The sequence below is a fragment of the Eumetopias jubatus genome, unplaced genomic scaffold (assembly GCF_037043125.1).
Source record: "Eumetopias jubatus isolate StellerSeaLion01/CBP00866 unplaced genomic scaffold, mEumJub1_p1.0 scaffold_3, whole genome shotgun sequence".
Classification (NCBI taxonomy): domain Eukaryota; kingdom Metazoa; phylum Chordata; class Mammalia; order Carnivora; family Otariidae; genus Eumetopias; species Eumetopias jubatus.
The window spans coordinates 77,739,004-77,763,211 of NW_028274809.1; the positions used below are offsets into that span (position 1 = coordinate 77,739,004).

Genomic DNA, 24,208 nt, shown 5'->3' on the forward strand with positions numbered 1-24,208 from the left:
TCATACTAGTCTGACAGTTCTATCAAATATTCTTTTACCTAAATTTTAAAAGTAGAATGCCACTTTAAAATTTAGGGCAAAAATGACATTTATCAGCTGAGAGAAAAAGGAACAATTTTCCTCACTGGACAGTGTGAAAGAAGGGTATAAAGTATCTTTAGAAAATTTAGGCTCTTGGGGTGCCTGGGTGGCTCAGTCAGTTAAGCGTCTGCCTTCGACTCAGGTCATGATCTCAGGATCCTAGGATTGAGTCCCCAGTCAGGCTCCCTGCTCAGCGGGGAGTCTACTTCTCGCTCTGCCCCTCACCCCGCTTGTGCTCTCTCTCTTGCTCTCCAAATCTTTAAAAACCAAAAATTTTAGGCTCTCATTTCTAGATGGTGGTAGTGTATTGATCTGAGACTGGCCTGTTTCGTAAGCTCCGCTCTGATTCAGCAAGATTGACTGTGTAGGATGCAACCCAAATAAACTGAGGAAACTTCTAGGAAAAAAAAAAAAAGCAAGGGGTAATTGGGGGAATGCAAACTATAATGACTACTACTTTGCTCCCTAGATCAAATGAGGTGGCACTGTATTAATTTGAAACAAGGACGAAGCTTTTATTAAACAATGCTTGTTTCTCAATCAGATCAAACAGAAGGCCATCTATACACAAGTTACACAAATCCTTTTTTTTTTTTCTGCCATTATTGGAATTCAGCATAAAATCCAAATGACTCCATCCGTCCCAGGAGGGAGCTGGAGCCAAATACAACTTCAACAGCAATTTCTTCAGGGCCCAGATGGTCATGACCTTGAATGTATTTTCTCATGTGAACTAGCTGCTTACTAGTCACAGTTGTCCACGGCATGGTGGTTGTCTGCTCCAATTATGAAAACACTAACACTTCCATTAGGCTCTGAAATGGAAGAGTCCAATGCCCTGTGTAGGAACGGATAAAGGGAAACCTCATGACGATGGATTCAAGAGGCCAGAAAGGGGAGCTCTTGGGATATACCATTCCACATGGATTACAGGAAGATTGCCAAATACAGATGTCAACCAAAGAGCTGTCAACAGGAAAGAGTCAACTACAGGACCCAACAGGAAAAAATGTACACTGCATCTCCTCCAAGATATCAACTATCTCGACAACTCAGCCAATGAGAAACCATCATCACCTTCAACTCCTGCTTTTCTCCAATGGGACTTACATTCAAAACAACCCCACCCAAATCCCTCCTCCTTCTCCATAAAATAACGTTCCTCTCCTTTGCTTGTTGGACTTGCCTATAGTTTTGCTGTAGTTTATATGTCCCAAATTGTAATTCTCTGCTATTCCCAAATAAACCCATTTTTGCTGGTAAAATGACTGCTCTATTTTTAAGGTTAACAACTGACTTTTTTTTCCTAGATAGCACAAAATATACAGAGGCCAGGGATCAGGATAAAATATCCTATTAGAAGGTGCATACAATGGACAGGAAACACAGGAAACATTAACAAAAAAAAAAAAGTTCAGTAGGTACAATCTTAGGGTAAGAGTAGCAAGCACAAGCCACCATCAGTTCAATTCTGGGTGCTGTTCCCATTTGAGCTCAGTGATGCTTTAACTAAAGCCCCATTAGAGTCCAGAGCATAGCCCCTAAAGTCAGTGCTTTAATGACGTGAAACAGAACAGGTGCAAAATAATCAGAACCACCACTTTATGTGAAGTGCTTGCCTGAATGTCACAACTTGACTGTACTAAGCAGTATCATTTAATATCCGCAACAACCAGGACCGGGAGCACTTAAGCTCATCTGACAGGCACGGCTACACAGACTTAGAAAGAGCACTCATTCAGCAAGCAGGAAAATCCTGATTCTAAGTCAGGTCTCCTTCCAAAGACTGTATTCAGACACAAGCATTCAAGAAACAGTTCCGTTAAATGCCCATTCTGGGTCCGAATGATCCATTGCCGTCTGTTCCTGCGGTAAGCTTTTAGATTAAGACTGCAAGCTTACTAGCAAAGTGAGTACAGCAACCAGCTCGGCTTCCAATGCGTGCAACCTACAGGAGTAAGCCTCACAGTCCACTACTCTTCGGGGCAGAATCCTCTACAACCTGAAACGTTGTCCCTGGCACACCTGAATCTTTAGGCATTCAGGCACAGAGCAGAATTCGTTTTGTCTATACTTCATGAATTACAACCTTCAGCCAAACTCATTAACTTGTCCAGACTCATCAGCTTACCTAAAATGTTCTAAGACTTTACCCTTAGTATAGCACATCATATATATATAGCACACATGTATATGATAAATGTCTTTAAAAAGTCCTATTATTTTCATTTCCACATCTATCTCCCCCAACTACGCAGTCAACTCCTCAAAGGCAGAAATAATGTTTTTTTCATTTTGTGTCCCAGCATCTTCACAGTGTCTGGCTTGGAGCAAACTATTTAGTGAATGAATGGGATTATATGAAATTTGTATATTAAAAATAAGCAGGCCCCAGGGTGCCTGGGTGGCTCAGCTGGTTAAATGACTGCCTTTGACTCAGGTCATGATCCCAGGGTCCTGGGATCCAGCCCCACATCGGGCTCCCTGCTCCGCGGGAAGCCTGCTTCTCCCTCTGCCCCTGCTTGTGTTCCCTCTCTCGCTGTGTCTGTCAAATAAATAAAATCTTAAAAAATAAATAAATAAGCAAGCCCTGGCATAATGCCTACTAATTAACACAAGATAATAATGGTTGTTCCCAACACAAGGAAGCCCAAGTCTGTGGGTTATCAATGAGTGCTGATCAAAAGGCTTACTACACAGCCTTCAAGCTGTAACAACACAGCCATTTTACTAGGGACATTTAAAAAAAAAACAAAAAAAAAACAAAAACAAAGGTTCAGAGACAGTTGTCTGAAAGACAGCCTTCAGAAAGCCTTCAGAGGACAACTGTTAGTAGAAAAAGCCAACTGGATCACAAGCTTACTTGGCCTTTACTATTTCAACAGCGGACAGGGGCTTATTCATCCGGTTCTTATTTTATCTTTAATTTTTTTTGAAGGATATATATAGTTACTGTTGGTTCTGGGTAGATACCAACAAAATTAATACAGGCTAAAAAGATACTGAACTTACCCTCACAGGGCTTTCAATTTACTTTGAACCATTACATTTCTATTTATATTTGTATCATATGCTTATAATTGGGAATCAAAACAATATTTTAAGAACAGCCGCAGGGTCAACAAAGTTGATTTTCAGCTTCAATGCCTTCGAGAAATGTATGTCCTCAGGCAAGTCCCTTAACTCCTCTGAGTTTCTCATATGAAGCAGGGGTGACACCCACCTTCCTGGGCATGCTTACTGCAGCGATTACAGAAATGTACAAGAGGCGGCCTATCTTGCTTGCTATACCTGTACCAAGTTCACCTTTAACTGGAGGGCTGCCTTAAAATTCTCCTAACAAATTCACACACACACACACACACACACACACAAGAAAGAAACACAATCACTAATATGGATTTAAAGTCTCCCTGTGATATGAACAGGGTAAATCCATGGGCAAGCAAGATGTTAGAATTCTCCCCCACATCTTCCAGTCATGGCCAGAGGTTCGAGAGTTAAAGGCAGAATGGCCTGAAGGTCCAGACATCTGCATGTATACGCTTTTCTTTTGCAGCTTCTCCCTTAGGCAAGCTCAGAGATTCTCCAACTTGAACAAGTGTAACAATTGCTTCCTAGGAGAGTATTCCCAGCATGCTGTACCTTCACAGCAATTTAGAGATTTTAGGGATAATTTGAGCTCTACACAACTTTTCTCGTATTTTTACCCTCAGAATCAAACCTCTTACATGCCCTTAAAATTAAAGAATGAATAAGATCAAGAAAAAGTAGTAAAAAATCTGAACAAACTAGTAGCAAATAACAGCAGAAAAAAAAAAAGGCAAAAAAACACATTTCTTTGTGCCTTGCCTGACCCAGGTCTGGCTTCAAGCAGAGAAAATGGGCCATTCCAAGTACCAGGCTTCAGAAGGTCTTTACTTACAAGGGCTCTGTTCACACTAATCAAATACTCCATTCTCAAACTCTATGTCCCACAGGTCTAGAACAGTGACAATACTGCAATGATCATTTGTTAGAAGTCATCTGAATTTATGGGGTGCCTGGGTGGCTCAGTCGTTAAGCGTATGCCTTCGGCTCAGGTCATGATACCAGGGTCCTGGGATTGAGCCCCGCATCAGGCTCCCAGCTCCGCGGGGAGTCTGCTTCTCCCTCTCCCACTCCCCCTGCTTGTGTTCCTTCTCTCGCTGTCTCTGTCAAATAAATAAAGTCTTTAAAAAAAAAAAAAGTCATCTGAATTTAACAAGTGGCAGGGTTGTGACTGCACAAAGCCACTGACAAAAACAGCTCCCTTAGGACAAAGGAAAGAAGATTCCTGTGCTTTCACCTGGAGGTTTCCCTACAGAGAAGGTCTAAATCCGACTAGACAGCTACATGCTGCTCCCTTCATTTGCTCCAGGGTCCCTGGAGCCCCATCCTGAGCCAGAAAGGGAGGACCAATGAAACCCTGGCTACTCCTCCTGCTGGAAGGCCCTTACCTGATCTTCACACGCTGGCTGCCTGCTCCCCATCCCTCAGATCTTACAGACAAGGCACCACCTCACAGGATCCTGTATTATTCTCATCACACCTTGCAGCATCGGGACAGCTACAGTTATGTATCTGTATACCCTGTGGACCCCTTACATGGTTGGTTCGCCCACCCGGCGCTCCTACGGTCCTCTCTTAGATTATAAACTCCTTGAAGGCAGAGGATCAGACAGCCTCACACACCCCTGCATCCCACAGCACTGCGTGGCACACAGTAAGGGCTCCCTAAATGTTCTTGAGCTCTGATTAAAGTATAATCGCTTCTTAAGCAGTGACAAGTGAGCAAAATTTCAATAATGTAGTATAAAAAAGTGTAGTCTAGCAGTGGGTGTGACCCAAGCTGGTCTCTCTCTACCTCCTGTTCCAAGGAAACTTTTCCTGAGCACTCAAAATATAGAAATGGCACTTTTCCTCTGAACCCTTACAGCTTAGTGTATCTACAGCTATACTGATGCTGGACTCCTAGGCGGATTACATCAATAGTGTGAACTGATGAACGTAGTCCAGAGAGTATATGAAAAAAGAAAAAAGCGCATACATTTAATGACATCTTACAGCTCATGCAGAAAATATACATCGTGTAGCAGAATAAAAAGCAGCAGGTTCTCTCACCAGATGGGCCTGGATTCAAATCCTGCCTCCATCCCTTGGTCCAGGCCACTTTATCACTCTGAGCCCCACTGTCTCATCAGTGGAAGGAAGACAGTATCTCCCTCTGAAGGCTGCTGAGCGCGTCAGAGGGAAGGGGCATGAGGTGTAGGACAGAGCACTAGCGAGCACAGGACTGTCTTATCTTACAGCGGAATGCCCCCCGGGGTTCTGGTGCCAAAGACGACAGGATCACAAACCTCACCACCTTCTCTAGAACTTCAAGCCACACACCTTCATGCCCCCATTTGCCTCTATTAAGAGCTCTTAGAATCGCAATAGATGATTTGAAAGCACTTTGCAAAGAGCAAAGCATCAAAATGCTCAAGTAAGGAATGCTCCTCACTTAAACTTGCCTGACTCCAAACAAAACATCATAAGGGACATCTTACTTGAAGAAAGCCCTACGCTATGGGGCTACGAACTCGATGACAGTACATCACAACACACTGATCTGGCTTAGCGACAGTGAAAAACCACTGATTTTCTCGGCCACTTCACTGCCCTCTTCTCCTAATTCACCAGTTTTCCCGAAGGAGCCAAGTGAAGCATGATGCCAACTTACTCTCTCTGAACGCTTAGTATTCGCGGGCACCTACTCCAGACAAGTGATATGGGGAATATCAGAATGAGTAAGAATCTGTTACAAAGTGTCATTTCCACACAACTGGCAAGTTAGGTGCAATTAACAGTCAGCCCAGTGTGGTCACCTACTCAGTTCCTGTCCTGTGTCAGCCCACATCCCATGGTCTCGTGTCCTTCTCTAATCGTCAGTAACTGTCTGCCGAGACTCTTCCCTGGGCCAAGCGCTGTGCTGGAGAAGGAAAAGCGCCAGGGCCTGTAAGACGTGATCCTGGTCTTTCAGGAGCACACACTGAACTGGCCAATAAAACAGACATAAACAACGGCTAGGAGTGTAATGAGTGGCTATGAAGCTACACATAAAAGCATCCCTTTATTTTACAGTCACACCTCATACAGGGTGGTATTTAATCAAGGGCCTGATGAGTAAGAGAAATAATTCATACTATTCCTACAATAAAAAGATCAAAAAGAGTTGTTTTTCCCACCTCCCCCCAGCTGATGCTGGCCTGCAAGGACACGGGGCGGGGGGGGGGATTTCAGAACAGTCTCGAAGGCTGGATAGGATCTCAGTAAATGAGGAGCCAAGGGAGTCCCTGCCATGCAGGAGAGTCACTACGAGCCAAGGTATAATGGAAGGAAAGTTCTGTGGGGAGAGATCAAGCAAGGAACCAGAAGAGGAGAGAGGTCTGGCCAGACTGTGGACAGCTTCAATGAGAAGGCTGGGAGAAGACAGAAGTTACGAGAATATGAAGGGGAAACGCTAACCACAAACACGACCAAAGAGTGGGACCGATATCTGGAACAACAGGATAGGGCTTTGATGGGAAAACTGAGCCACAGGATGAAATCCACAACCTTATACCTCTTAATACTTCAAAAGAATCATCAAGATAGATGGCAAAAGCTAAAGGTCAGAACTTAAGCTTGTGAGTGAATAAACATAATTTGTATTTGCAAGGGCATAATTCCAAGTAGTGAAGCCCAAATTGCAAACGCTACCCATTCATGCTTTACTCTAGGAATACAAATCAAAATGTCTTCTCAGTATTATGAAAAACAGAGACACTACACACACACACACACACACACACACACACACACACACGAAATCCCATTAGGGTTATCAATGAGGAAGAATCTAAAAGCAACAGGAAGATGCCACAGTGTCAATATTTCCTACTTGACTGAGGGATTCTCTCAAAGGAAACAGTGGAAACCTCATGGTTAGAGTCACTTAAAGCAAGACCCACAAGGCACGATCCTGTGGTCTACTCTCTTCCACGTTAAGTCTGACCACTTGGAAAGTAAGTTCAGGTGAGTGACTGCGGCCAGGGTGGCAGAGAGCCAAGCCAAACCATGTATGAAGGAAAAACAGGGAAAGATTCTGATTCCTGATCCAGGGATTCCAACGGTGTGTTCAGGTTGTGAAAATCCATCAAGCTGTACACTTAATGTTACGGACCCATTTCTGTTTGTACATTATTCTACAACAGAAAGATTTTCTTAAGGATGATTAGGAGATATCATCCTCAAGAATCACCAAGTTTTTCAATTTCTCCATTATCCACAGAAAACTTAGAGGAAACTCTGGCATTTCTGATAATTACTGGTGAAATAACATAAATATTGCTGTCTAGTGTTAAAGGAGGACTCCATTAAACAAGGATTGGGACCTGGTGAAATCATAGATGATCTGGAGATTTCTAAACCAAACAAATGCTTTCCAAAAAGCCAACGGTTATGAGACTCAAAACTCCTAATGTGAAGTGCCTCTGGAGAGGCTGCACCCTGGTAAGCTGAATGGTTCCAAACCCAGAAGGCCACACAGCCTGAACCGGTCCCTCCTGGTTCACATCCGGATGGCCCGATTAGTCGGCAAGGGAATAAAGATTTTGTGCTAAGGCCTGGGGACTCCCAATTCCAAGTGTGTAACATCCTGGTCCCAAGGCATTTGGACTGAATTAGGCTCCCAGGTTCACCAGGCAGAAGGACTTGGGGAGAACAAATCCCAATTACTCAAGACAGCCCACTGTCACTGAGAGAGAGTTTCCTCAGAAGAACCACCAAGGTTGACCATACTGGGGACTGAAGGAGCCAGAAGTGAGACTAACCCACAGAACTATTCACCCAATTCATCACTTTTGCATGGGGGCTCCCCAGCTTTCCCAAAGATGACACAGGGCAGTACGGACCTCACTGAGCAATGTTGCCATGGAACAAAACTAACCGTGTTCTATCAACTGTTAGTTTTCCTACTGCTTCCCTCGACATAAAAAAAAAAAAAAAAAAAAATCCCTAAAGGTAGATGAGCTTATTTTCAATATTTCTCCCACTGTGAAGCAGTCGTCTTCTTTACCTTCCCCACCAAAATAAAAACAAAACTCCATTAATATTCCTTACCATTCCTATCTAAATCCAAACCTTCTCTTGCCCTGTTCCCAATTACTATAAAGTTTTATCTGGTCATAAACTCAACTACCTACATTTCCTTGAAAGATTTATTTATATTTCTAGAAGAAAATGAGACAATAATTGCTCCTATCCTCTCAATTCAAAAAACCACATACGCTGTCCTCAAATCCCAAACTACAAATGCTAAAGATTATGAATAAGAGGAATGTCTGTGTGCTTATAACTGCTAAATGAATAACTAGACTCTTGCATTGAGAACAATCAGCTCATTCTTGACCTACCATCCTATTTATCTTTCTATTCTCAAAGCTAATTGCTTATATAAGCATGCCAATTTGCCCTGATTATAGGATTCTTAATAAATGAATGTTGTTTACATTTCACAAGTGTATTTGAATTTCACTCCAGGAAGCCAAGCTCATCAAGTCTTTGTAAGTGGTAAAACCAGAGATCAAAGCAAAAGGCCTGCATTGAACCAACAAACAATTAGGCTTGAGAATATAGGCCTAAGCAAAAATACAAGTGATTTATTGATTTTTCTACTCCAGAAGTACACCTCAGGGTCACTCTTCACTCCTGAGCAGTATGTAGAAAACTTTCTCTGCAGCTTTTCATCATGATTATTTGATGATCGTTTCTTAGTTAAGAAGTCTGACATTCAACAGGCTTTGATCCATTCCTTCCATATTTCTCATCTTGGTGATTTGGTTGCATCAAACATCTTTAAGAGTTTGTTTGTTTACCCCTTCTCCACTTTGACTAATTTCCCCACAATTTTTGGTACCTTTTAAACAATTCTTTTCTTACTATAACCATATTTACCAACCCAGGCATCTATATTTTGAGGCTCCCAGGTGAGGCTGATAGCCAGGTTTGAGGACTATTTCAGCTTGTCAGTCCCTTTACAATCCTGCCTTAAAGGAAGTGTTCAGTCAAGCTTCCATGGGGAAAGAAAGAAGAGAAAGAAAGAAAAACAAGGAAAATAAGACAGGTTCATGAGCAAATCCTCAATTCCAGGCAGCCCCTTCAGGTACCAGTCACACCATAGGGCCCAACACCAGGCACAGAGCCAAAAATGTCAACAACCTGACACCTTTCCCAAAGTCAACAAGTTTTTAGTATAAGCCAGGCACAGGTACCATCTACCACACAGAAATCAGTCAAGAGAGATTACCTGTGGCGATAGACAGCAGGGTTTAAAGACCTTAAAATGTCAGCTTCTGTGGCAATGGATAGAGGGGCTTACAAACAGCAACTCTTCATCAAAGAACAAAGTGGACTAAGCTTCTGTGTGAATTCAAAGTCACGGGAGTCAGTTACAAGCTGCCCAAGAACACCGAAAATGTGACCAGAGGAACACCTCTAGTGTGTCTTAGAAATTACACAAAGTTTGTGATGAGGTGACTATCTGTAAGCTCTGCCACTGGTCAGGGGATTTTTGTTTCACGTTTTTTTGTCAGTTTGTTTTTTTAAGACCGCGAGCAGAAAGTACACTTCTGTTGACAACAAATACCATTCTACCTCAAGCAGGGATTCCCATTCTGGCCCACATCTGTGGACTTCAGCTGAATCACAGCTCTCGGGTTTACCCTCGTCCCTAGACATTGCTTCCAAATAATATCCAATGGAAACTGCATACTCCTCAGTGTTATGCTGAAAGAGAGGCTTCTGGAAAAGAGGACAGAGCAACTGGGAAGAAGATCACCCACAGTGTGAGCAGACACGATCTTAAAGATGAGAGACGAGTTGTTGCAGCCTGCAGGATTCAAGCAGATGAGAGCTAACAAGGTGCATGAAGCCCCTCTACAGAAACCATGACTCCAAAGCCTGGGGACGCAGTCCTTGGGATGGGGGGAAGGGAAGAAACATGCCCCATTTTAGAGTAGAAGAGCCAGCTTGTAACTCACCCTCCCCCCTAAGCAATTCAGTCTGTTCTTGTCTAAGGATTCACTGCTTTGTTCCTAAGAGGCTTCCAGCTACCAGAACCCTTTTGCAAAGTAGAGACGACCATCTGGAATCAGTGCTTCTTCTGTCAGCCACTTTCGTGGCACCTATTACTTGCTTAAACATAAGGAAGCCCACTGCACCTTGCCCTTTTGTCCCAAACACTAAGGGGGGGGGGGGGGAGAAGAGCACATTTCTTTAAGACCAAGCCCCTCAATCAACAGTTTTTATAAAGTCAAATAAATTTCCAGAAAAACATGAACCTACACTTATTTTCTTCTTGAGCCCAGGAGGAAACTACAAGTGGACTCCTTCTCTGCTCTCAGGTGCTAGGAACCTAGGTCTAGAACCTGCAGGTGGCAGGCTCACCTCAAGGAGGGCCCCATTCAGGCCAACAATGCACTAGCCACGTCTTGGGTTTGCAAATAACTTCCAATCACCAGCATTCCTTCTACAGCTTCTGTGTGAGCAACTCTAATGAAGCGCTCACTCTTCACTTCTTTGACAACTCGAAATGTTAAAAATACTTTTCCTTAAGCTTATGTGACTTTCCATCATTGACCCTGGAAATTCTACTCTCTAGACCACACAGAATACAGCTACACACTTTTCTGCACAAAGCTCCTCAAAATGCAAATCAGCTAATGGATCACAGTATGGTATGTTCTGGAAGTTTTACATTTTCAAGTGCTAGAATCTAAAAAAAAAAAAATCCCTTTGCTATCTTAACAGTTGTGTCAAATTGTATTCCAATTTACAGAGGAAGAAAATCAAGGACCAGAGGAAGGAGTTTAACTCGCTCAACCTGGTGCAGCAGGTATGATTCTTAGAAACTAGGTCTCCTGCCTCCCAGGCCAATGCTATTTGCTAAGTGAGAGGCCACAAGCAAAAGTAATTCTTATCACCTAAGGATGTAAGGGCATGCATACCTTTTCTTCCCAAAGGTCATCCATTTGTGTTTCTGCCAGTCTCTCACGGTAGCCAAACACTTACATTTAGATAACAGCCTTTGATCAACTTCTATACTAGATATCCAAATACATTGGCATTATGGGGGGGTGAAATGCACCCCAATAATCATATATTCCCAAGTTTGGTGAAATAAAGCAGCTCAGAGGTTTAGTACCTAGGGTAAGATTGTAATGGCTCAAAGTTACAACACTCCACCCCCCTCCCCTTCTCTACCTCCTTTCCCTAACAGGAGAAAGGATGTGAGAAAAATCAGCAAGCATCTGAAGATGACCTAACTACACTCTCACCCATCCATCTGCTCAGCAGACTTCATGGCAAGAGTTCTCCTTGGAAGTAGTTAAAAGGGAACACCTTGCAGAGGGAAATGCTAAAACTTGACTTTCCTTGTCCTTTCACAAGTAATTATATTTGGGGGTATATGCACTGTACTGACACATTGTTTCTTTCCTATGATTTGGAAATCCTAAATTCCCAACCAAGGTAGTTCAAGCCTACCTTGATAGTAAAAACTGAAGAGCACACTTGGACCAAATCACTCTTTAACTCCATGCCTGAAAAATGAAACAGCATCGTGAAGATGCCAAAATGTTTGACCTTGAATGTGAAACATCAAGCGCACCTCACAGCAGTCACTTCTAAGACATTTTTGCCAATTTTATACAGTTTGAAACTGGCATTTATTAGACTTAGAGATTTTTTTTAAAACGGTTTTACTGCTAGCATTTTTTTTTCCTTCCTAGGTCAAGGGCCCCAGAAGTATAATAGAATATAGGGTGAAGGGCCAGGGGGGTGGGGTGGGGGGTTGAGAGATCCAAATCTGGGTTAAATATCCTACATCAATTATTCAATAACTGCATGACCTTAGGCAACTTAGGTAATCTTATTTCCTAGAATGTGAGAATTAAATGAATACATAAGCATAGGGTGTACTCAGAGTAGGTACTCAAAATGTTTCCACTTCTTCCTAAAGCAGAAGAACTACATTCAACCTCAGGGCGGGGGGGGGGGGGGGGTGGAAACTGGAAAGGAATGGATTCAAATTAATCACACACCAAAGCAGTTCCCAGTACCAAACATACAATAATACTGCCCTAAACCATCACTTTCTACTAGGTCCTGAATCTGACTGCAGGGCAGCATATCTGTTATCACAGATATACCAGCTAAGATAGAGGGTTTAAAATTATTCTTTCCTCTGACATTCAAAGAAAGAATCCTTAGGACAGCTCCTTGACAAAGGCATTGAGGGACTTAATATTTTAGTTGTAGATAATGATTTCAAGCCAAAAATTAGTGAATGGTATGGACGGTCTAATGTAGAAAGAGGTATTCTTGGGCACCGACCATGAGTGGTTCACTCCACCCCAAAATAAACTTCATAGCATCATCTTTGAAAATAAAGGACACAGGAATGTGTGTGTGCACTCGTATGTGTATTCCCAACGTTTAGGCAATGTTTAATACCACAAAGAGCCACATGGATAATGATAAATGTGTAGGATCCCCCCCAAAAAATATGCACATGCCAATATTACCTGTAAAATGTGACATGTATACACCCTAAAGGAATAAAACTAGATGAGTGAATTTATAATTTATGAAATACTTCCATCAAACAGTGTAACAAAAACATCACACACACGTGCACAAAGGCGTATCACCTTACAGCTTGAAAGGTAGGTACAAGGACACAAATAGTTAAATGTATACAAGGAGTCAGTAGTGTTTTCCCATACATGTGTTTTATAACTATTTTAACAATACTGAAGACAAGTTTAAGAGGGAGGCTCTCCTCAGGAAGATTAAGCTAAGATGTGGAACCAATTTGCACTAGTCGTTCATCGCAGAACTTCAGTAATTTAAATCTATTTAAAAAAAATTTTCCTATTAAAAAAAATCACTACTTTTAAAGTTTACCCTTCCATTCATCTTAATTCTTCAATCTTTTACTCTTTCCATTCACACCAATTTTTTAGATTTATACCATTTAACTCATTTAGATTGATGAAGGGGTAGGTGGACAGTCATTGAGAAGATCTGGTCTGGAGATTTTCCAGAAATAGATGGACTTCTGTCATTTTAATTTTTATTTACTCTTCCCCAATATTTTAAATATTCTAGAGCTTGGGGATGGAATTGTTTTCCATGCCTGAAATGTCTTATTAATTATTGATGTAAGCCATACTTACAATGAGGTGCCTGTACACTTTCCTGTACAGTATTACTATCTTGTTTGCCTCCCAAAACATATACATGGTCTTTATCATATATGAAAATAAAGCTAGCATCAATAATGCCAACGTGATTTCCTTTGCCCCTGGGTAAAGAATTTCTCTACATATATACTTAAAAACTTGCCACCTAACATTTGTCCTTCTAGCTTGATCTCTGGATTTAAATGGTTTGAGTTGATTTCTTAACCAATTCATGAAGAAAAGCAAAGTTGAGAGCATCACGTGTACAAATCCAGGGGGGAAAAAAAGAAAAAAAAAACTGACCTTAAGAGAAAGCACGTTCACTCTGGGCTTCTATCAGCCCATAAAGAGGACTCCTTTTAACTCCTCTTGTAGGTTTCCAAAGAGCAACTGGAGCTGACTAGGGAGAGTTACAGTAAACACCACATCAATGTCCAAGTGTATCACTAACAAGAGGGATCCCAAGCTGAGACTTTCCCAAAAGTTTTGTTTCTACTCAAAAAAGGTCAGCCTGATATTTTTTGTTCTTGTTTTTTGTTCGAGAGGCTCAGAGTATTATAAACAATTAAGTACCACATCCAGTAATTGTGTGTGACACACAGTAGAACAGAAGTAACCGCAACAACCAACCACTGCCCCAAGGAGCTTGTGATGTAGAATCATAAATGTCTACATACTAAATTTGTGACTGCTAGACTTAATAGTAACACAAATCCACCATGGTAATGATGAAACATTTTTCTAAAGATTAATTCAGATCATGTGTTATTAATCAGCAGAGTAACTAAAAGCTCATGCAAAACACACTATCCCAATCTAGCAGAACTTAATTGCATTATTGTTACCTGGTTTTCCTGTGTCACTGGCCCTTCCATTTCAAGTACACACGTACACACATACACAAACAAACACAACACCACAGGATGAAAAGACAGAAAACCCAGAGCTAGAAGGTAAGAACCATGTGTCTGGAAGGAAGAGGATTTTGAATAACAACGTTTGTCTCTGGAAAGACAGGTCAAGGATGCACCCAGGCTGCCTTGAGAAAGAATTAAGCCGATGCGTTTCATTTCAGTGTGTCCCATTTTGCACAACAGTGGGAGCAGCTGTGGGAGATCACAGAGGATGCAAAGCAAGACAGGCAGCCTCCTCTATCTCCCCACCGCCACACCAGACGGGGGGGAGGGAGGCCGGCGGTGAAAAAAGCTTGTAGCCTCTGTTCATCCGAAGAGCACAAAGCTAACCTGCCATCCAGAACACTACGCCCCGTCTCAAACCAGCCCTTTTTAAAGGCCTGAGAAGGACAATTTAAATGTCCCAGTCTTCAGACTCAGGTCCGCTCCCAAAGTTGGGAGGTAACACAACAAAAACCCGCAGCAGACACAAAACTGGCTGCCTTGAGCACAAGTTTCTCTTGCTGCCTAACCGCGTAGAGTTCAGAGGTAACTAGCTAGGACAAGGTAGATGGACAAGTGTAAGGAACAGGAACGCATCGGATTTGCCAGTTTCCCTCCCAACATCCCTTGAAGGAGGCTGGGTCACTAAAAATCGGAAGTCTGGGGACCAGCTGCTGTACAGACAGACTCTGGCTGGGTCGAGGGGGAGGCCGCCACACCCTCTTGAGCTCACAGCACTGTCAAGCTCTGGTTGGGAGCGGCTCAGAAACTTAGTCCCAGCAGGAAAAGGGAGAAAAAGGGAGTCTTGAGTGTCTTGGATTTGAGAAGCTAAAAAGCTAAACGCAGATTTCGGGAGGGAGCCGGGGACTTGGCTGTGTGTGCTGGAGGAGGGAAGGGGTCGCCCCCGATGTCAGAACAGCTCGAAACACGTCCCCGCAAAACAGCACATTCTTGTGGTTTAAGATTTAAGACCGAAAGGAACGAGCTGAGGCAAAGCTTCTCTCCCTCCTGGGTTTCAGATGCCCCCCTCCCAGCTTAGGGACTCGGGCGCCGCACTGCCGCGGCTTTCCTTATCTTCCCCTTTCGGGCGAGCTCCCCTCCGCCAAGCCGCTACGTCCGCCTCCAAGTTCGCCTTCGCTCCCCGCCCGCTGCCGGCCACATGCACCCATCTGCCCGGGACCCCGCGCGCCGGATGGTCCGCAGGGACTCGGGATTTGCAGGGTTTTTGGTTTTTGTTTTTCTAAACAAAAAGCCGTAGCCGCTCGCCGCCCCCTTCTCCCGGGCCCGCGCCACCTTCCCTTCACGCCCACGCTGCACCTCCCGGGCACACGCGCTGCGAGGTGTTTCTCCCGCCAGACAATGGGCTCTGGGCTGGCCAGGCAGCCCACCCCGAGCCCCCGGCCCCATCCCGGGACCCCAAGAGGGCTGAGCGCGGGGGCTAAAGGGCAACGGAGAAGACTCAGGCTGCCGAGGCCACAAAGGGGAAGGTGGGCGCCTCCCCCTTGGGACAGGAGGCTCGCTCCCGGTGCGGAGAGGAGGGGGCGGGAGTCAGCTGCGTCTCCCCGCCCGGAGCCCCGGGGCCCCCGCTGCGCACTCACCAGCACGATGGCAAATCGCTCCTCCAGTTCACCTGGCTCGGGCATCGGCAGCTTCAAAGGCACATTGTGCGCCCTGAAATCGGTCTGCTGCGAATCCATGCTCCCCGCGTTGCCCATGTTGGCTGCACGCCGGGGCGGGGGGCCGCTCCGGGCCCCTCGCGTTCGCGTCGGAAATCAGAACAGCTCCCGGCGGCCGGCTCCCGCCCGCTGGCGCGACCTGCCCGGCTCCCGGCCCTCCGCTGCGCCCCGGCGAGTGTGCAGCGCGCACCGCTCCCTAGCAGCGCTCCTCGCCGAGCCGCCCCCCGGCCTCCCTCATGCTCTCCGCCGCCCCAGCGCCGTCCCGGCCTCTTTTCCTTGGGAGGGGTCGTCAGGGCGCCAGGCGCCTATCTGCATGTTGCTCCACTGGCACGCCGCCCCCTGCCAGCGATCGTGGCCAGCGGGCGCGTGGTTTCCCGAACTCGGTCTTCCGCCGGGCCGCGGCCGCCGCTGACACTTACAGCCCCACCGCCGGCGAACACAACGCTCGTTCCGCGAGCACCTCGAGCAGACAAATGCAGCTCCGCGCTCCCGACACAATGCCCCCCTCGCCCGGCCCCCGCCCCCGCCCCGGCTCCGCCCACTTGCCCCGTGGACTGCCGGGACGCGTAGTTTCTGTCCAAAGTGTCCGCACGCCGAATCCACCACCGCTCTAGAGGACAGAGCTGGGTCAAGAGCGCTTGCTTCGGAGGCAATCTGTACGCTTCTGGCTATGCTTTATGACCCTTTAGAACTCCCTCACTCCAACAGTAGAAATCACTGCCTCGTCTACGTCGGTTCTGACATTTAATTAGGCACACTTGACTAACGAATGATCCAATCAATCGGTGACTGAATGCAAGCATTCTGATTTAAATTTCAGAAGCTGGTTACCGTTCAAAAGGCTCTAGTTTAACAGGTGACCTGAAAGGCATTGGCAACGTCCTATTTCACGAACTGGGAAATGGGTCCATGGGTGCTTGTTTCATTGTTCTTTCTTCCTTATGTAATGTATTCTTTTGTGTGATTGAAATGTTTTATAAACAAATATACACTTTCATGGATTTTTTTAATAAATATCCACTATGGATATATGCATATATGGTCAGACCCAGGAGTTGAATGAGGAGTCAATTCAAAACAAACACCTGTCGATAGCTATTACGTATGGGTTACCGTGTTCCTTAGTGGGAGAAAAAGAGGATTGCTCCTGCTCTGGAATATTTCACAATCTAGTGAAGGAGAAAATTTACACAAATAAGCATATTTCATGTGAGATAGAAAGAAGAACAGGGTGTTTGGGAAGGCTTTGAAGATGATCTTTGGCTATACCTATCTTATTCCTCCATAACAGTCTCAGGTGTTTTACAAAGAAGATTGGGCCCAACCTTATCTCTGGGATGCTTTCCAGACTATTACTACCCATTTTAAAACAGTGGAAATAGAAACAACCTTATACACAACTTTAGCCAGGTGCTCATGTTGTAGATTTCAAGGGCATCCACCTGGTTGACTTGTGACTGAACTCACAAGTCATCCTTTCTTAGCTTGGAGCATTTTTTTAATCCTGGTTTGTGTATCAGATTCACTTGGGAGCTTGTTGTTAAAACTCCACACACCTTGGGCCCTGCCTATTACCAGAATTTCCCTGAGCCAAGAGTTGGAGCAGGGGCAGGTGTATTTTTAACCAAGCTCCCCAGGTTATTCTGATATGCAACCAGGGCTGTTACCCTCTTGTTAAAAAGCAACTGCTTCTGCAGAAGGTAACACAACAAGACTAAACATCAAGGGCCACATTTCATTCAGCTCTATAAGCCCCAAGATGTCTTGAGCATAGTAGATGTTCAATGACTACTTGTTGAATTGACAAGTGAGTTTTACCAAAAGCCTATGGAGCAAATACACACACAGATACATCGTGTCAGTATCATCTATTAAATGAAGCACTTCTGGTCTTTTTTTTTAAAAAGGGAGGGAGTATAAATAAATTCAAATTAAAAGTCTGAATAAATGCAATATGTATTCCAAAACTACACTGTATCAAAGTTAACAGTGTATTACCCATCAAAGAAAAACAGAGATATAGATACCCACACACACACCCCAACTAGTGAAAATGAATGAGAAAGAAAAGCAGTTAATTCAAACCAAGTGAGACATTTCTGACCCACACATGTATTTGTTTTCTTCCAATCTTTAGACATATACTTTGGGTCTGATTGACACAAGATCAGCCCACCCAGGGGGTTGCCCATTTGGATGGAAAAGCTAGAATTCTTTTCTGCAGTTGAGAAATCCTTTTTTATTACATTTATGGTTCCCTCTGGCCATATTTCTGCCAGTAACCAGGACCTTTTTCTCCCCTTAAGTTTTATCACATCTAGTCTCTTTCATAATCTCACACTTTGAGAAGAGCCAAGGACATAGTTTGCAAATCCATGAACCAAAAGAACTCAGCCATTTCAAGGTTTGCAATCTTTGATATTTGGTTATTATTTATGGGGGTATTTAGTATAAAAATAAACAAAACACTCCATTATATTATAGGACTTCTATAAGAATTTCTATCAAAAATCTCAAGAAAATATTTGCTTGGGGTAGGGCATGAAGAGGGAGGAAGAAGACATTACTTTAATTGTAACACTCTTATATCCTCCCCATAAAATCAAAATCAGGTGATCACTTTTAAATATGAATTTCATTTTCTAATTACTCATACATATGACTTATTATAGCTGATGCTGCAAAAAATTGGCAAAAAATAAACTGTTAAAACAATCCATTCACCTTCCATGCAAACTGAAATGTTAGACCTTTATATTCTGTGTACTAGGCATTTGCAAGTTATGCCAAGGATGGCTTGATAGGAATTCCCCCATAACAGTGCAATTGCTTTCAAAAAGCTCTTCCATCATTCAACACAAATACTCCTACAATGTCAGCTGAGTTTCATTGGTATCTCCTCAAGTTTTAAAGGTAAGGAAGTGCTCCATAGCTAAGTTCACTTAGTTTCTTAAAAAAGCACTTGTGCAACCCCAGGGAAGATTCTCTTTGTGTGTATAATTATAAGAAATGAGATAAGCACCCTATGATGAGCAAAGCCATATATAGCCCTGAATCAAACTGTGAACTTGTAGTATCTGAGATTTTAGAGGGATTGTTTTATGTCAAGTTACATCTACAAGAGTTCTGAAAGATTCATATATCTAACCATATTTATTTTTTAAATATTTATTGAGCACTTACTGTGAGCCAGTTACTGCTATTGATTTTAAACAAAGTTTAAACATAGTTTATTCAATTTCTAAACCCAAGTAATAATGGCTTCAATAATATATTTTCTCATTAAACAAAAAATCTGGAGAAAGGTGGATGCTAGTGTAGGTTCAGCAACTTCGTACGGCTAGGACCAGTATCTATGTGATGGGTTGGTCTTTCCACATACTTACAAAATAGCTACTAGAGTGTCATGAATCAAGTATGTATTGGGGGCAAATAATGGGGAAGAGGCAATTTCAGTTAAATCTGTTTCTCTTATCAGAAAATCAAAAGTTTGTCCAGAAGTACCATTAGCAGACTACTGTCCATTATTCTTCATTTTCTAGAACTGAATGACACGGCCATCCCCCATTACAGGAATAACTGGGGGAGTGAGATAAAACCTGGGGCTGGACACATTTCCTCACCTGGATAGAATCAAGATTCGGATAAAAGGTAAAGGGGATAAGACATGGGTAAGAAATGGGTAGACAGAAACATCTTCTAACCCCTCCCCCACACATTTCATATCTTCGAATAATACTTTACATTTGCATTCATATTTTACAAAATACTTTTACTTGCTTTATCTTATTTCATCCTGTCAATACAACAACAAGGAATTTAGAGCTCAACAGAGTGATTTTACTCTAGTTTATACAACAAGTGATAAAGTTACAGCTTAGGTATTTTGATTCCCAAACCAGTATCCTTCATTGCATTAAAAAAAAAAAAAGTTCTCTAAAATTATCATTCAGAGGTAGAAGCATAATGAGACTTCCGCTTCTGATCAAGATAGAGTAATAGGGACCAGACTGAATTTGAAAGCAATAACATACTGGACAAAATATATTAAAGAATGCCCTCAAGAGTTATGTGATGTCAAAAGAAGGACAGAGTGTTTGGGGAGGCTTCAGAGATGATCTTGGTCTGTAACTATCTTATTCCTCCGTAACAGATTTGTTTCAGGAGTTTTACAAAGAAGATTGGGCCCAACCCTATCCTCTTGGGAGGCAGTGAAGAACAATGATAGGGAGATGAGAGATAAGGAATAAATTAACTGAACGCTACTGTCACCCCAGCTTACTGCCTGGAGAAAGTTTCTGGACTGCCGTGCACAGAGAAGGAACCCCGACTGGGCCTACTGGTGTCCCCGACTTGAGAAGGCAGAGGTGAGAGTCCAGTGAAGCCAAACAGGCCAGAGTTCTCAGCACAGAATACTGGGGGGAAAAAAGAGCTGTAAGAACTTCAGATGTCTGAAGAGGGTCCCATTCAGTATTCAGTTGAGTACTGATTAGTAAGTGGTGAGGAAAAAAACTCAAGGCTGGTCATTTTATAATAATAAATGACTGAACTCATCAAGAGAACATGACACCCAATAACAGTGCTTCAAAAAATGAACTTCAAGGAGAAATACACAAATCCACAATTACATTTATAGTTAAACACTCCTCTCTTAATATTTGTTAAAACACGTAGACAGAAAATCGGTAAGGGTATAGAAAACTTTAAAAACACTATCAACAACTTGATCTAATTTATATTTATATATTTATAAACTACCTCACTCAACAACACAATACATAACTTTTCAAATGCACAAGGCACATTTACCAGATGGACCTAATTCTGGACAATAGAAATTCTCAATAAATGGTCAATAAATATTAAAAGATTCCAATATTACAAATTTTATTTCCTTGCCACAATGAAATTAAATTAGAAGTCAAGAACACAAAAATATCTGAAAAATCATCAAAAATTTAGAAAAAAAGATAAACTTCTAAAAAACCAGGGATCAATTAAAAGATAAAAGGGAAAATTATAACATATTCTGAACTGAATGAAAGAGAAAACACTATATATTAAAATTTTGGGGATGCCGCTAAAACAGTACTTAGAAATTTAGACCAGGAAGTGCCTCTATTAGAAAAGAATAAGGGCTCAAATTAGTGTCTTTAGTTTCCACCTTAAGAAACTGGAAAAAAAGAAGCAAGTGAAAACCAAAGAGGAAGAAAGGAATAATAAAGACAAGAGCATAAGTCAGTAAAATGAAAACAGGAAAATTGATGAAACTAAAAGCTAGTTCTTGAGGTCAATTAAATTGACAAACTTCTAGTCAGATTCATCAGGAAAAAAGAAAAGACACAAATAACCAATATCACAAATGACAGAAGAGACATCATTATACATTTTACACATACTAAAAAGGATAATCAGAGAATGTCTTGAACAACTTTATGTCAATAAATTCAATCATGTACCTGAAATGGACATATTCATTCCTTGAAAGACACAAAGTATCAAAACTGATTCAAGATGAAATAAATAACCAGCACAGTCATATCTATGAAAGAAATTGAATTTATATTTAAAATCTTTCCACAAAGAAAACTAGAGGCCCAGATAACTTCACTAGAAACTTCCCCAGTTGGGGTGCCTGGGTGGCTCAGGGGGTTTAGCATCTGCCTTCGGCTCAGGTCATGATCCCAGGGTCCTGGGATCAAGTCCCACATCCGGTTCCTTGATCAGCAGGGAGTCTGTTTCTCCTACTGCCTCCAGCTCCCCTTGCTTGTGCTCTCTCTGTCAAATAAATAAATAAAATCCTTTAAAAAAAAGAAAAGAAAATGAAAGAAAGAAAAAAAAGAAACTTCCCCAATTACTTAAGGTAGAGAGACTACCAATTCTACCTAAACTATTCCAGAAAATTAAAAATGAGTGAATATTTCCCAACTCATTCTGAAGGTCAACATTCCCCTGATCCCAAAACCGGTCAAAGACATTATAAGAAAGGAAACTATAGCCAACATTCCTCATGAACGTAGATGTAAACATTCTGAACAAAATTTGAGTAATGCATCATGACCAAGTGGGGTTTATCCTAGGAATGCTAGACTGTTTTAGTATTTGAAAATCAGTCAGTGTAATTCAACATATTAACAGACTAAAACAGAAAAACACATGATATCTCAAGAGATGGAGAATAAGCACTTGATAAAATCCAACATCCATTCCTGATAAAAAAAACCCTCAGCTGATTAGAAATAGAAAGGAACTTCCTTAACTTGATAAAAGGCATCTACAAAAAACCTACTACCAATATCATACTTAATGGTAAGAGAATAAGTGTTTTCTCCTAAAATCAGGAACAATGTTTAATTCAACAGTGTACGGGAGGTTCTAGCCAGTGCAATAAGAGAGAAAACAAACAAAAAGCTATCCAGTTTGGAAAGAATGAAGCAAACTGTCTTTGTTCACAAATGACATGATCTTCTATGTAGAAATTCTTATGGAATTTATAAAATAGTTACTGGAACTAATATGTGAGTTTAGCAAGGATTCAGTATATAAGATTGATATACAAAATTAAAATATGGGGATGGACAAAATGGGTGAAGGGGAGTAGGAGGTACAGGTTTCCAGTTATGGAATGAATAAGTCATGGGGATGAAAGGTAGAGAGAATATAGTTGATGGGATTTTAATAGCATTGTATGGTGAAAAAAAATCTGTGTGTGTGTGTGCGTGTGTGATTATCCTTTTTAGTATGTGTAAAATGTATAATGATGTCTCTTCTGTGTATATAGATACACACACACATACACACACTTCTGGAGATGATGGATATGTTCATTAGCTTGATCATGGTGCTGGTTTCATGGGTATATACTTATGTCAAACCTATCAAATTATAAACTATAACTGTGTATAGTTTATTGTTGGTTAGTTATAGCTCGATAAAGCTGTTACAAAAAATAAAAGTCAAGTCAATTGTTTTCTCTCTCCTCATCCTTTAAGGAACTCAGAACACCTTAACTCAAATCTCTCCTCCTACCTTCCATGTTAATACTGTTTATCATTTTAACTCCTCTTTATTTATTCACATTAGCCTTTAGTAGTAGTAATATTACTTGCATGGCCAATCCTTTGGTTTACTAATATGCTTACAAATTCATTTGCTTTTTGCATTCCCCTTTTTTCTTCTAGATTTATATTTTTTTCCAAAAGAACATTCTTTAGTATTTCTTGTGATGAGAGTTTGTGAATGGCAAAATTATCTGGCAATGTCTTATTTGCCCTCAGTCTTGAAATATAGTTTATTTGGTTATAGAACATCAGGCTGAAAGTTCTTTTCCTTCCTCATTCTAAAGATATTAGTCCATTATCTCCCAGCCCTCATTATTGGTGATGAGAAATCTGTCACTGTAATTGTCACTTACTGTTTAAAAATAGATATTGTAGGGGCGTCTGGGTGGTGCATTCAGTTAAGCAGCCTACTCTTCATTTCTGCTCAGGCCATGATCTCAGGGTCCTGCTATTGAGTCCTGTATCAGGTTCTGTGCTCAGCAGGGAGTCTGCTTGAGATTCTCTCTCTCCCTCTCTCTCTGCCCCTCTCCCCTGCTTGCACACCCACCCTCTCTATCTCTCTCTCAAATAAATAAATAAATCTTAAAAAAAATAGATATTGTATCATTTTCTCCCTGGTTTCCTTATTCATTGAGATTTAAATTTCACTGATGAAATTGTGGTAGAAGTTCTAGGTGGAGAACTTCTGGAAGAAGTTCCAGTTCTTTTTCAGTCTACCTGTTCCTGTTTATTATTTTTTTAATCTCTTTCTTTTTTAGAATATTTTTTAAAGATTTTATTTATTTATTTGAGAGAGAGAATGAGAGACGGAGAGCATGAGAGGGGGGAGGGTGAGAAGGGGAAGCAGACTCCCCGCCGAGCAGGGAGCCCGATGTAGGACTCGATCCCGGGACTCCAGGATCATGACCCGAGCCAAAGGCAGTCGCTTAACCAACTGAGCCACCCAGGCGCCCTACTTTTTTAATCTCTTTCTTAAAATGTTTTTATTTGAGTCAGTTGACATACAATGTTACATTAGTTTCAGGTGTATAACTTAGTGATTCAGCAAGTCTATACATTACGTTATGCTCACCACAAGTGTAGCTACCATCTGTTACCATACAACGCTATTACCATATCATTGACTTTATTACCTGCTTGTTCCTTTTTCAATACTGCTCTATTCCACCACTGCAAGATATTTTTGGAAGAGAGGAAGCATAGATATA

The 24,208-nt window shown here is 42.0% G+C and overlaps 1 protein-coding gene across 4 annotated transcripts in view; it reads right to left on the reverse strand.

Moving 5' to 3' along the window:
• The window catches only part of FMNL2 (formin like 2), a 300,782-nt gene extending 284,394 nt beyond the window's left edge, over window positions 1-16,388 (reverse strand). For all 4 annotated transcript variants that reach the window (XM_028113079.2, XM_028113081.2, XM_028113080.2 and 1 more), the window contains exon 1: window positions 15,862-16,388. In XM_028113079.2, coding sequence (XP_027968880.1) covers window positions 15,862-15,978 — 117 coding nt within the window. In that variant the 5' untranslated portion in view covers window positions 15,979-16,388. The remainder of the gene's footprint in view (window positions 1-15,861) is intronic.
• Between the last annotated feature and the right edge of the window lie 7,820 nt (window positions 16,389-24,208).